The sequence below is a fragment of the Anomaloglossus baeobatrachus genome, chromosome 10 (assembly GCF_048569485.1).
Source record: "Anomaloglossus baeobatrachus isolate aAnoBae1 chromosome 10, aAnoBae1.hap1, whole genome shotgun sequence".
Classification (NCBI taxonomy): domain Eukaryota; kingdom Metazoa; phylum Chordata; class Amphibia; order Anura; family Aromobatidae; genus Anomaloglossus; species Anomaloglossus baeobatrachus.
In genome coordinates, this window is record NC_134362.1 from 130511478 (window position 1) to 130526310 (window position 14833).

General features: G+C 42.2%; 1 protein-coding gene across 1 annotated transcript in view; it reads left to right on the plus strand.

Annotated features, from left to right (window-relative positions):
• The window catches only part of SYT9 (synaptotagmin 9), a 1761445-nt gene that overhangs the window by 450948 nt on the left and 1295664 nt on the right, over positions 1–14833 (plus strand). Inside the window, exon 2 of the mRNA XM_075325638.1 lies at positions 844–1186. Coding sequence (XP_075181753.1) covers positions 844–1186 — 343 coding nt within the window. The remainder of the gene's footprint in view (positions 1–843; positions 1187–14833) is intronic.

Sequence of the window (14833 nt, forward strand, 5' to 3'; positions counted from 1 at the left end):
TGGCTAACTTTTACCAAACAGGTTCACTCATCTCTAATCAGGATCTCTGTCTTACATTATGCTGCTCTTAAAAGCGGTAGCAAAAACCTGTTGACAGATTCCCTTTACTAGGTGATCACTTGTAAGCAGAAAAGAAAACCCTTTAAGCTTTCCACCAATGTAAAAAAATATATATTTCAGCTGATTGACTTCCTATATAAACTGATGTTTTTTTCATCTAGATTTGAAGAAAACAGAGTGGCACTCACCGTGTAAAAAAAAACTTTATTTCATATCGGGTAAAATGAGTCTGCAATCAGACGATGGTAAAACAAGGACAACAGCCGTTGCACGCCCGTCGGCGCTTCCACAGGTCCTGACTCCTTGTAGTTGTTTTTATGTGCAAACCTGATTAGAAACATCTGTAGAGTGTAATCACTTAGGAAGGACAACTTTATGTGCAATACTAAGAATTTACTGATTCCATGCAAATTATAAATATTATCCAACCATAAAAAAGTATCCTGGGTATACCAGGGTCAATTTTTTATTCAGTTTAACAAGATCTGGAAGGAATGTTTTTTTCTCAGTTCATGTCCTTAGATTGAAAATCCATTTACTTTATTTCAACAATAACGTGAGGTTCAGGCCTTTTAAAATTGGTGAATAAATTGAGTAATTATATTGAGAATGATGGTTTTCTTTTTAGATAGTGTTTTATTTTAAAAATTTGAAAACCACTTGAAAAGCACACATTATATTCAACATTTTAGGTTTATATAACATAACTAACACTGAAATGAATAATGGAAGAGCAATAAGCATTAACTTAACATGGCATATCTTCTGTTTTTTTTATTTTAGATGTTTCAGTGAGCTTGCTGTCTCTTTTGGTAACAGCCTGTGGGCTTGCACTCTTTGGTGTATCACTTTTTGTTTTATGGAAACTTTGCTGGATTCCTTGGCAAGGATGTGGTTTGAAAAGGAGTACAGAACATAAACATTTGAACTATGCAGACAGTGACACAAATGAGCATGACTACAGGGATACCTACCTGGTGCAGCCTCCTCAATTTCTAGAATCATCTATGAAGATAAGCCATACGTCTCCTGATATTCCAGTAGAAGCCAAGTCTGCTAACAAGGAAAACTGTGCTCACAATGTTCGTATGCATCGGCAAATAACGGAACCAACCTCATCTGCTCGGTTAGTGTCCATACTTTGTTTCCTACTAACTTTTAAATCATCAGCTAGATCCAAGCCTAACCTTAAACACAAAGAAATACACTATTGACATTCTTCTGATTATGCATTGTATGTACTGCATGTACTGGATACACTGTATGTGAGATATATATATATATATATATATATATATATATATATATGATATATATATATATATATATATAATGTAGATTCACATTGAAGGCATCAAAACTAGGAATTAACACATGTGGAATGAAATACTTAAAAAAAATGTGTGAAACACACTGAATATGTCTTATATTCTAGGTTCTTCAAAGTAGCCACCTTTTGCTTTGATTACTGCTTTGCACACTCTTGGCATTTTCTTGATGAGCTTCAAGAGGTAGTCACCAGAAATGGTCTTCCAACAGTCTTGAAGGAGTTCCTAGAGATGCTTAGCACTTATTGTCCCTTTTGCCTTCACTCTGTGGTCCAGCTCACCCCAAACCATCTCGATTAGGTTCAGGTCTGGTGACTGTGGAGGCCAGGTCATCTGGCGTAGCACCCCATCACTCTCCTTCTTAGTCAAATAGCCCTTACACAGCCTGGAGGTGTGTTTGGGGTCATTGTCCTGTTTAAAAATAAATGGTCCAACTAAACGTAAACCGGATGGAATAGCATGCCGCTGGAAGATGCTGTGGTAGCCATGCTGGTTCAGTATGCCTTCAATTTTGAATAAATCCCCAACAGTGTCACAAGCAAAGCAGCACACCATCACACCTCCTCCTCCATGCTTCACGGTGGGAACTAGGCATGTAGAGTCCATCCGTTCACCTTTTCTGCGTCACACAAAGACACGGTGGTTGGATCCAAAGATCTCAAATTTGGACTCATCAGACCAAAGCACAGATTTCCACTGGTCTAATGTCCATTCCTTGTGTTCTTTAACTCAAACAAGTCTCTTCTGCTTGTTGCCTGTCCTTAGCAGTGGTTTCCTAACAGCTATTTTACCATGAAGGCCTGCTGCACAAAGTCTCCTCTTAACAGTTGTTCTAAAGATGTGTCTGCTGCTAGAACTCTGGGAGGCATTGACCTGATCTCTAATCTGAACTGCTGTTAACCTGCGATTTCTGAGGCTGGTGACTCGGATAAACTCATCCTCTGCAGCAGAGGTGATTCTTGGTCTTCCTTTTCTGGGGCGGTCTTCATGTGAGCCAGTTTCTTTGTAGCGTTTGATGGTTTTTGTCACTGCACTTGGGGACACTTTCAAAGTTTTTCCAATTTTTTCGTACTGACTGACCTTCATTTCTTAAAGTAATGATGGTCACTCGTTTTTCTTTACTTAGCTGCTTTTTTCATGCCATAATACAAATTCTAACAGTCTATTCAGTGGGACTATCAGCTGTGCATCCACCAGACTTCTGCACAACACAACTGATGGTCCCAACCCCATTTATAAGGCAAGAAATCCCACTTATTAAATCTGACAGGTCATACCTGTGAAGTGAAAACCATTTCCGGTGACTACCTCTTGCAGCTCATCAAGAGAATGCCAAGAGTGTGCAAAGTAGTAATCAAAGCAAAAGGTGGCTACTTTGAAGAATCTAGAATATAAGACATATTTTCAGTTGTTTCCCAATTTTTTGTTAAGTATTTTATTCCACATGTGTTAATTCATAGTTTTGATGCCTTCAATGTGAATCTACAATTTTCAGCGTCATGAAAATAAAGAAAACTCTTTGAATGAGAAGGTGTGTCCAAACTTTTGGTCTGTACTGTATATATCCACATTTCTTGATACCTTCAGAAATTTATATACAATGCATCTCAATAAATTTGAATTTCAAGAAAAAGTTAATTTACTTCAGTAATAGCAATTCAATACAAAAAAGAAACACGTATATTATGTAGAGTCATTACAACAGAGTGATCTATTTCAAGTGTTTATTTCTGTTAATGTTGTTAATTATGGCTTAAAGCCAATGAAAACCCAAAAGTAATTATCTCAGAAAATTAGAATATTACCACAAAACACCTGCAAATGCCCCCGAAGCTTTTAAAATGGCCCCTTAAGCCCGCTTTACACGCTTCAATATATCTCACAATCTGTGATTGGGGTCAAGTTGTAAGTGACGCACATCCGGCATCGTTTGTGAGGTATCTGCGTGTGACACCTACGTGCGATCAGGATTGAACGCAAAACCGTTGATTGCAAACACATCGTATCTTTGTCTAGAATTGAACGTTTTGTTGCACGAACCTAGTCAATTGAAACGTGTGACATCCCTCATACGATTTTGATGTCTGAGGCTATGTGCGCAGGTGTGCGCTCTGCACCGCAGCTTAAAAAAGGTCCGCTTCAGAGCGCAGCTGAAAAACTGCGTTCTGAAGCGCCTCACAATGTCTGTCATTCACTAATCTCTGTCAGTCGGTCACTATCTCTGTCCCTCTCTCTCTATCCATGTCAGTCTATCCCTCTTACCCCCTCTCTCATACTCACCGAACCCCGATCCCTGGCGCGGCGCTGCACGGCATTCACACTGCTCCGGCGGCTTTTACTATTTTGAAAAAGCCGGCCGCTCATTAAACAATCTCGTATTCCCTGCTTTCCCCGCCCACCAGCACCTATGATTGGTTGCAGTGAGACACGCCCCCACGCTGAGTGACAGGTGTCTCACTGCACCCAATCACAGCAGCTGGTGGGCGTGTCTATACTGTGTAGTGAAATAAATAATTAAATAAGTAAAAAAAACGGCGTGCGGTCCCCCCAATTTTAAAACCAGTCAGATAAAGCCATACGGCTGAAGGCTGGTATTCTCAGGATGGGGAGCCCCACGTTATGGGGAGCCCCCCAGCCTAACAATATCAGCCAGCAGCCGCCCAGAATTGCCGCATACATTAGATGCGACAGTTCTAGGACCGCATACATTAGATGCGACAGTTCTAGGACTGTACCCGGCTCTTCCCGATTTGCCCTGGTGCATTGGCAAATCAGGCTAATAAGGAGTTATTGGCAGCCCATAGCTGCCAATAAATCCAAGATTAATCATGTCAGGCGTCTCCCCGAGATACCTTCCATGATTAATCTGTAAGTGACAGTAAATAAACACACACACCCGAAAAAAATCCTTTATTAGAAATAAAAAACACAAACATATATCCTGGTTCACCACTTTAATAAGCCCGAAAAAGCCCTCCATGTCCGGCGTAATCCAGAATGGTCCAGTGTCACTTCCAGCTCTGCTGCATGAAGGTGACCGGAGCTGCAGAAGACACCGCCGCTCCTGTCAGCTCCATGCAGCAACTGAGGTGAGTAGCGTGATCAGCTGAGCTGTCACTGAGGTTACCCGCGGCCACCGCTGTATCCAGTGACAGAGGGTAACCTCAGTGACAGCTCAGCTGATCGCGCTATTCCCTTCATTAGCTCCGTAGAGCTGACAGGAGCGGCGGTGTCTTCTGCAGCTCCGGTCACCTCCATGCAGCAGAGCTGGAAGCGACGCTGGACGATCCTGGATTACGCCGGACATGGAGGGCTTTTTCGGGCTTATTAAAGTGGTGAACCAGGGTATATGTTTGTGTTTTTTATTTCTAATAAAGGATTTTTTTCGGGTGTGTGTGTTTATTTACTGTCACTTACAGATTAATCATGGAAGGTATCTCGGGGAGACGCCTGACATGATTAATTTAGGATTTATTGGCAGCTATGGGCTGCCATTAACTCCTTATTACCCCGATTTGCCAACGCACCAGGGCAAATCGGGAAGAGCCGGGTACAGTCCCAGAACTGTCGCATATAATGTTTGCGGCAATTCTGGGTGGCTGCTGGCTGATATTGTTAGGCTGGGGGGCTCCCCATAACGTGGGGCTCCCCATCCTGAGAATACCAGCCTTCAGCCGTATGGCTTTATCTGGCTGGTTTTAAAATTGGGGGGGACCGCACGCCGGGTTTTTTAATTATTTAATTATTTATTTCACTGCACAGTATAGACACGCCCACCGGCTGCTGTGATTGGGTGCAGTGAGACACCAGTCACTCAGCGTGGGGGCGTGTCTCACTGCAACCAATCATAAGCGCCGGTGGGCGGGGAAAGCAGGGAATACGAAATTGTTTAGTGAGCGGCCGGCTTTTTCAAAATAGTGAAAGCCGCCGGAGCAGTGTGAATGCCATGCAGCGCTGCGCCGGTGATCGGGGATCAGTAAGCATATGAGAGAGGGCTGCTCAATTCAGTTACTCAGGAGTTTAGCGGTCACCAGTGAGTCCTTCACAGGTGACCGCTAATCAGGACACGGCACAGACAGAGCTGCAGCATGACAATGAAGTCGGGTGAAGTTAACCCGAGTTCATTCTGATCGTGCGGCTCTTTCTGTGGCTGCTGTCATCTGCCATTCAGCTCTGCTACATGGCTGTCTGTGTCTGCTGTCAGCGGCCATGTAGCAGAGCTGAATGGCAGATGACATAGTAAAAACGCATCCCTACACATTACACACACTTGGCAAGTCAATAAATAAAAAAAAAAAGGGTGCCCAATGCATACGTCACAGAACACAAATGTCTAAAGGATCGCACACAAAATTGATCAATTTAACATAGACTACTAACGCTCGTGTGACAGCAAATGAATGACCTACGTGCAATCTCATAAGATCCCGTATGCAACCTGGGCGTGTCACATCGCAAATGCAATTGTACAACTAATTGCAATGTGTAAAGCAGGCTTTAGTCAGATGTCCACAAGGCAGTCATTGACAAACTCCAAAAGGAGGGTAAGTGTAATGCCTGCCTGGATACACAGACTCAGACGGGCTGTAATGGACAGACTAGAGGGAAGCCACTCACCAAGCAGGACCCCTAGAACCCTGAAACTCTTTAACCCCTATACAGGGATTTGAAATTTCACACAGCCCTGGTGATCACTACTTGTGGAAGGCTGCAGTCCGATGAGAGTAGTAGTCAGCCAGGGTCGAACCAGGAAATGCAAAACAGGGACAGAATCACGCAGGCAAGGACGTAATCATAAAACAAAGCAGAGGTCAAATCCGGATCAGGCAGCGAGGTACATAAACAGCAGGCAGGAGGGTAGTCGGGAAACAAGCAGAAGTCAGAATACCAGAATCACTAAACAGAACAGGGTGGGACAGGAACCAGGAATACAGAACTATCTCTGGCAGTGGTCAGTAGACAGGAGGGGAAATAAGAAGGTTGTGGTGCCTTCCCATTGGTTGTAGCTGAATGATGGTAAATTCAGCTAGAAGACACAAGCCACCTACAATCAGCCAGTGGTACTGCAGATCCCAAGGAAACCCAGCCCAGTGGATGAGTGGAGCCTGCGCCCACCAGCGCCACTGGCATCGACTCCTCTCCCATCATCAGCTCTATCCACGGCAGGAACACGGCGTTGCCTGGTGATCAAAGTAGAATTCGCTGAAGCGAACTCCGGTGGGGGTGTAACGGTACCCCCCTCCACAAGAGGCCTTGTCAGGGAACTAGAGGTGAATTCACCTAACAAGACCTTTAGTATGTACCTCACTTGCTGGGATCCATGATCTCTGCTTAGGGCCATAACCATTCCAATGCACCAGATAATGCACCGCCCCTCTAACAATACAGGAGTCAACGATCCTCTGTACTTCATACTCCAAGTTACCCTTAACCAAAACAGGAGGAGGGGGGCCTGACTGGGTGAATGGGAAAACAATACATCTTAAGGAGGGATTTGTGGAACACGTTCGATATTCTAAAGGACTAAGGGAGGTTCCGGCGGAAAGCTGTGGGATTAATGACCTTGGACTATCTCATAAGGTCCAATAAATCTGGGTCCCAGCTTAGCAGAAGAGATCTTGAGTTTAATGTGATGAGTGGACAACCATACCTTATCTCCAACTCCAAGGCTTGGGCCCTTGGAACACCTCTTATTAGCAGCCGAGGCTTGACAACCCTGTGCCCTCTTCAAGTTCTTTTTCACCTCAGACCAGATAGCTTTCAGTTTGTCCACAGAGCTTTCAGTTTGTCCACAGTGCTATCAGCCTTAGGAGTATCCACCATAGCGGAAGAAAACGACCCAAAATGTGGATGCAACCCAAAATTGCAGAAAAAAGGTGTGGTCTGGATAGACTCCTGACACTGATTATTGGTGGCAAACTCAGCTAGTGGTAGATATTCCACCCAGTCAGACTGATGGTCGGACACATAACACCGGAGATATTGTTCTAAGATTTGATTAGAAAGTTCAGTCTGACAATTGGTCTCTGGGCGGTAGACAGAAGAAAAAGATAACTCTATATTAATCTTTTTACAAAAAGCCTTCCAGATTTTCAAGACGAACTGTGTTCCTCAGTCAGAATCAATATTCTCTGGAACCCTATGTAACCGCACAATATGCCTAATGAACAACCTGCTTAAAGTTTCAGAATTAGGCAATCTGGACAATGGAACAAAATGACACTGTTTGCTGCATCTATCCACTACTACCCAGATACACTACTTCCGAGGGTGGGAGGTCAGTGATGAAGTCCATGGAGAGATGGGTCCAAGGACTTCCTGGAATAGGTAGGGACTGGAGAAATCCAGTGGGACGGGTACATGGTGCCTTGGCTCGAGCACAAGTTTCACAGACCAGTACGTATTCCTTACAGTCCTTTGCTACGGTTGGCCACCAAAAATGCCTAATTACAAATGGGAGGGTATTGCCTATAAAGGTGACCTGCAATGACAGGATTATGGGACTCCTGAAGTAGCTGTAAGCGAAGTGGGGGAGTGACAAACATTTTACGGTCAGGAGTGGTTTCAGGGGCCTTGTCTTGGGCATTACAGATCTGTTCTATCAAATCTAAGGATACCGATGATACAATAATGCCTTTAGCTAAAATAGGGACTGTTTCAATGTTTTCTGATTGAGAGGGACAGAATCTACGGGAAAGTACATCAGCTCTTGTGTTCTTGGTACCGGGCCAGAATGTTACCACAAAAATCAAATCTGGAGAAGAACAATGCCCACCTAGCTTGCCTAGGATTGAGTCTCTTAGCAGATTCCCGATAAGTGAGGTTCTTATGGTCTGTGATTACTATAAACTTGTTTGGCGCCCTCGGGGAAGTGGCACCATTCCTCGAAGGCCAATTTAGTAGCCAACAGCTCACAATTACCAAAATCATAGTGTCTCTTGGTGGGAGAAACTTTGCAGGAAAAGAAGACACAAGAATGAAGCTGAGTGAGAGATGGAGTACCTTGTGATAGCACTGCCCCACTCCAACCTCTGATGTATCGACTTCTACAATAAACGGACGCATAAGGTCAGGCTGAACCAGAATCGGGTCTGAGGAAAAACATTATTTTAATTTAGACGGTATGGATCGCCTCTGGCTTCCAGTTAACTATATCCGTCCCCTTTTTAGTAAAATCGGTGAGAGGTTTGGCGATTTTTTAAAAATCTCGAATAAATTTGCGATGATAATTGCAAACCCAAGGAAACGCTGCAAGGCTTTCAGGGACTTGGGTTGCACCCACTCCTTAATCAGCTGTAGCTTAGAGGAATCCATGCGGAAGTCTTCTGCAGACAATATATAACCCAGGAAATTAACCTCATTATAAAAAAAAACACATTTCTCACATTTAGCGAATAGGGAAATCTCCCTGAGTCTTTGGAGTACAGTGCGAACATGTTGGACATGTGACGTAGGATCTGCAGAACAAATCATGATGTCATCCAGATAGAATACCACATAGTGACCACAGTTATCTGTGAAAATGTTATTGACAAAGTTCTGAAAGACAGCCAGTGCATTACTTAGCCCAAAAGGCATTACAAGATACTCATAGTGTCCCTCTGGAGCTCAGGAGTGTTAAATGCCGTTTTCCACTCATCTCCTTCTCTGATGCGGATTAGGTTATATGCACCCCTGAGATCCACTGGGCTCCTGTGAGCTGGTTAAAGAGATCAGGGATGAGTGGCAGAGGGTACTGATTCTTTATAGTAATAGCGTTAAGTTCACGGTAGTCAATACAAGGTCTTGAGGCCAACATCTTTTTATCCATGAAAAAGATTCCAGCGCCGACTGGTGACCTGGACAACCTGATAAACCCTTTTTGCAAAAGTCTGCTATATAATCTTTCATGGCCTGATGCTCTGGACCAGAAAGATTATAAATTTTACACTTGAGGAGTTGGCAATTGGGGACCAAATCTATGGAGCAATCATAATCTCTGTGTGGAGGTAATTTTTCAGATTCAGAAACAGAAAACACATCAGCAAAGTCCCTGAATGCACGAGGTATGAAGACAGATTCAGCTCTAGTCAGCTTAATAGATAAAGACATACATGTCTCTTGACACTCAAGGCTCCAGTGTACAATCTCACCCTGGTGCTAGTTTATGACTGGGTTCTGTTTGCGCAGTAATGGCATGCCCAATACCCCTGCTGACGTTAGGTTCTCAAGAACAAAAAATGAAATATTCTACATGCAAAGCTCCAACAAGCATGGAATCCTGCTGAGTTACAAAATTAACCACTCCCCGGGTGAGAGGAGTACTATCAATGGCAGAGATTCTAATAGGAACATTCAATTTTAGCAAAGGTAAACCCAGCTCTTTTGCTACAATAGAGTCTATGAAATTATCTGCAGAGCCACAATCAACAAAGGCCTGCAGCCGCAAAGCTTTTCCCTGGTGAGACAATTGGACAGGTAACATTAACTTTATAGGGTCTGCAAGGAGTACCTCGGCACCTGAGTGAGTATCCTGGGGCCCATTCAGGTGCTGTTGCTGCTTTGGAAGCGATTGCCTCTGAGATTCAGGCTCTCCACGATTGGCTCCACAATGTGATTTGCTCCTTTGAAGTCGACGGGACTCTGAACATGATGAGGGAGACGCTGCAGGAGCTTGACCTTGAGCAGACTTGAGATCTTGCACTTGCTGTGCAAGTACTTGAATGAGGCCAGACAGGGTAGCACCTGTTTTATCACAGTATGGAGAGAATCCTTTTTTTTTTCTTTTTTTTTGTAGCTGTGCCAGAGATAATGTAATGCCTGTCTGGATCCACAGACTCAGACGGACTGTAATGGAAAGGCTAGAGGGAAGCCACTCACCAAGAAGGACCCCTAGAACCCTGAAACCCTTTAACCCCTATACAGGGATTTGGAATTACACAGGGCCCCAGTGATCACTACTTGTGGAAGGCTGCAGTCCAATGAGAGTAGTAGTCAGGCAGGGTCGAACCAGGAAATGCAAAACAGGGACAGAATCACGCAGGCAAGGATGTAATGGGATAGCAAAGCAGAGGTCAAATACGGATCGGGCAGGAAGGTACATAAACAGCTGGCATAAGGGTAGTCAGGAAACAAGCAGAAGTCAGAACACCAGAATCACTAAACAGAACAGGGTGGGACAGGAACAAGGAACACAGAACTATCTCTGGCAGAGGTCAGCAGACAGAAGGGGAAGTAGGAAGAGTGTGATGTCTTCCCATTGGTTGTAGCTGAATGATGGTAACTTCAGCTGAAAAACACACATCACCTACAGTCAGCAAGTTGTACTGTAGATCCCAAGGAAACCCAGCCCAGTGGATGAGCAGAGCCTGCGCCCACCAGCGCTGCTGGTATTGACTCCTCTCCCATCACCAGCACTATCCACAACAAGGCATTGCCTGGTGATCAAAGTAGAAGTCGCTGGAGCGGACTCCAGTGGGGACGTAACAGTAAGCCACAAAAGATCATTGCTAAAGAAGCTGGCTGTTCACAGAGTGCTGTATCCAAGAAAATTAATGGAAAGTTCAGTGGAAGTTAAAAGTGTGGTAGAAAAAGGTGCACAAGCAATCAGGATAACCAGAGCCTTGATAGGATTGTTAAGAAAAGTCCATTCAAAAATTTTGGGGAGATTCACAAGGAGTGGACTGCTGCTAGAGTCAGTGCTTTAAGAGCCACTCCGCAAAGATGTATCCAGGACGTGGGCTGCAACTGTCACATTCCTTGTGTCAAGCCACTCATGACCAATAGACAACACCAGAAGCGTCTTACCTGGGCCAAGGAGAAAAAGAACTGGACTGTTGCTCAGTGGTCCAAGGTGTTGTTTTCATATGAAAGCATATTTTGCCTTTAATTTGGAAATCAAGTCCCAGAGTTTGGAGGAAGAGTGGAGAGGCACAAATTCCAAGCCGCAATCACAATCAGTGATGGTTTGGGGAGCCATGTTATCTACTGGTGTAGGTTCCCTGTGGTTTATCAAGACCGAAGTCAATACAGCCGTCTACCAGGAAATTTTAGAGCACTTCATGCTTCCCTCTGCCGACAAGCTTTTTGGAGATGGAAATGTTATTTTCCAGCAAGACTTGGCACCTGACCACACTGCAAATAGTACCAGTACCTAGTTTAATAACCACATAATCACTGTGCTTGATTGGCCAGCAAACTCCCAAGAGGAAGATGAGGGACACCAGACCCAAAAATGCAGATGAGCTTAAGCCTGCTATCAAAGCAACCTGGGCTTCCATAACACCTCAGTAGTGCCACAGTCTGATTGCCTCCATATCACATCGCATTGATGCAGTAATTCATGCAAAAGGAGCTTCGATCAAGTATTGAGTGCATTTACTGTACATACTGTCAGTAGGTGCCAACATTTCTGAGTTTAAACTCATTTTTTCAGTTGATATTATATAATATTCTAATTCTCTGAGATAATGACTTTTGGGTTTTCATTGGCTGTAAGCCATAATCATCATCATTAACAGAAATAAACACTTGAAATAGATCACTCTTTGTGTTATGACTCTATATAATATATGTTTAACTTTGTATATTGAATTATTGAAATAAATTAACTTTTTGATGATATTCTAATTTATTGAGATGCACTTGTACATGTTACATACATACATATTTATAAATGTATATGGAAATGTCTGGAGGTTTCCAGAACTGTGAATACTAGGCATACTGCTCATTGTGACAGACTCATCTGTACTCATTAAAGGGAATTTATCACCAGGTTTTTAACACCTAACCTGAGAGTGGCATAATGTAGGGGCAGAAATCCTGATTCCAGCAATGTGTCCCTTACTGGGTTGCTTAGTATAGTTTTGATAACCTACTGCTGATTAAAAAGTGATTATCATTACAAGACTACTTGGTGTGCTGCCAGGTATATTCATGAACTCTAAGTAGAAAACAAGTAATAAGTTCAGCACATCTAAAAAAATTGTTTTTTATTCCAGCATCAAAAAAACGTTTGTTCACATGCAGAGATACACTTGTAAAAACAGGTCAGGATAGTCCAGATCAACGTGTTTCGAGGATAATCTCTTAGTTATGAGGTTTTCCTCGAAATGTGTTAATCTGGACTATCCTGACCTGTTTTTACAAGTGTATCTCTGCATGTGAACAAGCTTTTTTATGACGTTGGAATAAAAAGAACGAGTTTTTTATATGTGCTGGACTTACTTACAGGTGAGCTGTTTTTTTTTGTTTTTTTTCTATATTCATGAGCTCTGTTTAACTTCTAGCTCTACAGCAGAGAAAACATTAATTTTATCAAAATGGCAGCAACCAACAGTAGAAAATTATAGGAGGACATGCACATTCCCATATTGTGAATGAGACAAACTAACACTAGTATGGAGCTGTAAGCTAGCACAAATAAAAGGGAACGAGTCCATAATATACCTACATATGCCTTCATTTTTAACAGCTTTTCCTATATTTTTAAGGAACTTCGTAAAATAAAACTATAACATGCTCAATTAAATCCTGAGTTATTGGGAGATTATTGACTAGAAACAATATGTTTTCCTATTATTTGCCAAATAGAAGCAACATATAGCAGCATCTGGACTGCTCAACATTAAAAAGTACAGAGTTATATAAACTGTAATTACATTTAAAATGCCAATTTAAATGGCATATTCCATTTTCTTTATCTCACACAACTGCTTAGTTTGATGGAATATTTATTTCATATTACATTTGAAATGAAATACTATTAGGTGGTAAAAAGGATGAAACCTTCCAAGTTGAGGGTAAAGTTTTCTTCTACAGTGCTTTAAAAAAGTTTTCATAGCCCGTAAACATTTCCACATTTTTTCCCATTACACCCATATACTTAAATGTATTTTATTGGAATTTCATGTGATATACCAGCACAAAGTGGTAAGGATTTGTGAAGTGTAAAAGAAAAGAAACATGGTTTTCCTAAATATTTAAAAAATATAAATCTAAGGGAAAGAGTATTTTGTCTGCACTGCCGTAGAGAAGATAAAAGAAATCCGGATGATACAAGAAGTTATTTGTATTATTTGTCCTGAAGAAGAAGCCTGTTAGCTTTGAAAAGCATTGACAATAAATAATTTCTTATATCATACGGATACTTTTGCCAATTTATATTTGGGTAAAACCCTATGTCCTCTTATTGTCTTTCAAGCATTGTTTAAAAATGATAAATCTGAAAGTTGTAAGGTGCATTTGTATTCAGCCCCCTGTAGACTGATACTCCTAACTAAAATCCTGAGTGACAAATTGCCTCCTGAAATCACCTAATTAGTATATTGAGTACACTTATGTGTAATTTCTTCTCAGTATAAGTACCACTGTTCTGTGTTGTGTCTCAGATGTTTGAGAACACTAGGGATCAAATACCATCATAAAAAACAAGAAACCCACCAAGCAAGTCATGGTTAAAGTTGTGGAGAAGAGTAATACAGGGTTAGATTATAAAATAATAGTCCAAGCTCTGAAGATCTTATGGAGCACTATTAAGTCCATTATCCAAAGATAGAGTATAGCATAAATGCAAACTTACCAAGACATGGCCGCCCACCAACACTTACATCCCAGGCAAGGAGAACAATAAGTAGTGAAGCAGCCAAGAAGCCCATGGTCACTCAGAGGAGAAGCAAAGATCCACAGCTCAGGTGGGAGAATCTGTCCACAGGAAAACTATTAGTTATATACCCAAAAAATCTGGCCTTTATGAAAGACTGACAAGAAGAAAGCTAGTTTTGAAAGTAAGCCATAAGTCCCGTTTACAGTTTGCAAAAAGTCATATAGGAGACACAGTTGGCACGTGTTTCCTAGATACTCAGGTCATATAAGACCAAATATACATGCAATTTATATTGCATAGTTAGATATCATAGTATCATAGTATCATAGTTTTTAAGGTTGAAGGGAGACTCTAAGTCCATCTAGTTCAACCCGTAGCCTAACATGTTGATCCAGAGGAAGGCAAAAAAAACCCCAATGTGGCAAACAAGTTCCAATGGGGAAACAATTTCCTTCCTGACTCCACATCCGGCAATCAGACTAGTTCCCTGGATCAATACCCTGTCATAAAATCTAATATACATAACTGGTAATATTAAATTTTTCAAGAAAGGCATCCAGGCTCTGCTTAAATGTTAGTAGTGAATCACTCATTACAACATCATGCGGCAGAGAATTCCATAGTCTCACTGCTCGTACAGTAAAGAATCCTCGTCTGTGATTATGATTAAACCTTCTTTCCTCAAGACGTAGCGGATGCCCCCGTGTTCCAGTCGCAGGCCTAGGTGTAAAAAGATCTTTGGAAAGGTCTCTGTACCGTCCCCTCATATATTTATACATTGTGATTAGATCCCCCCTAAGCCTTCGTTTTTCCAAACTAAATAACCCCAAGTTTAATAACCTGTCTTGGTATTGCAGCC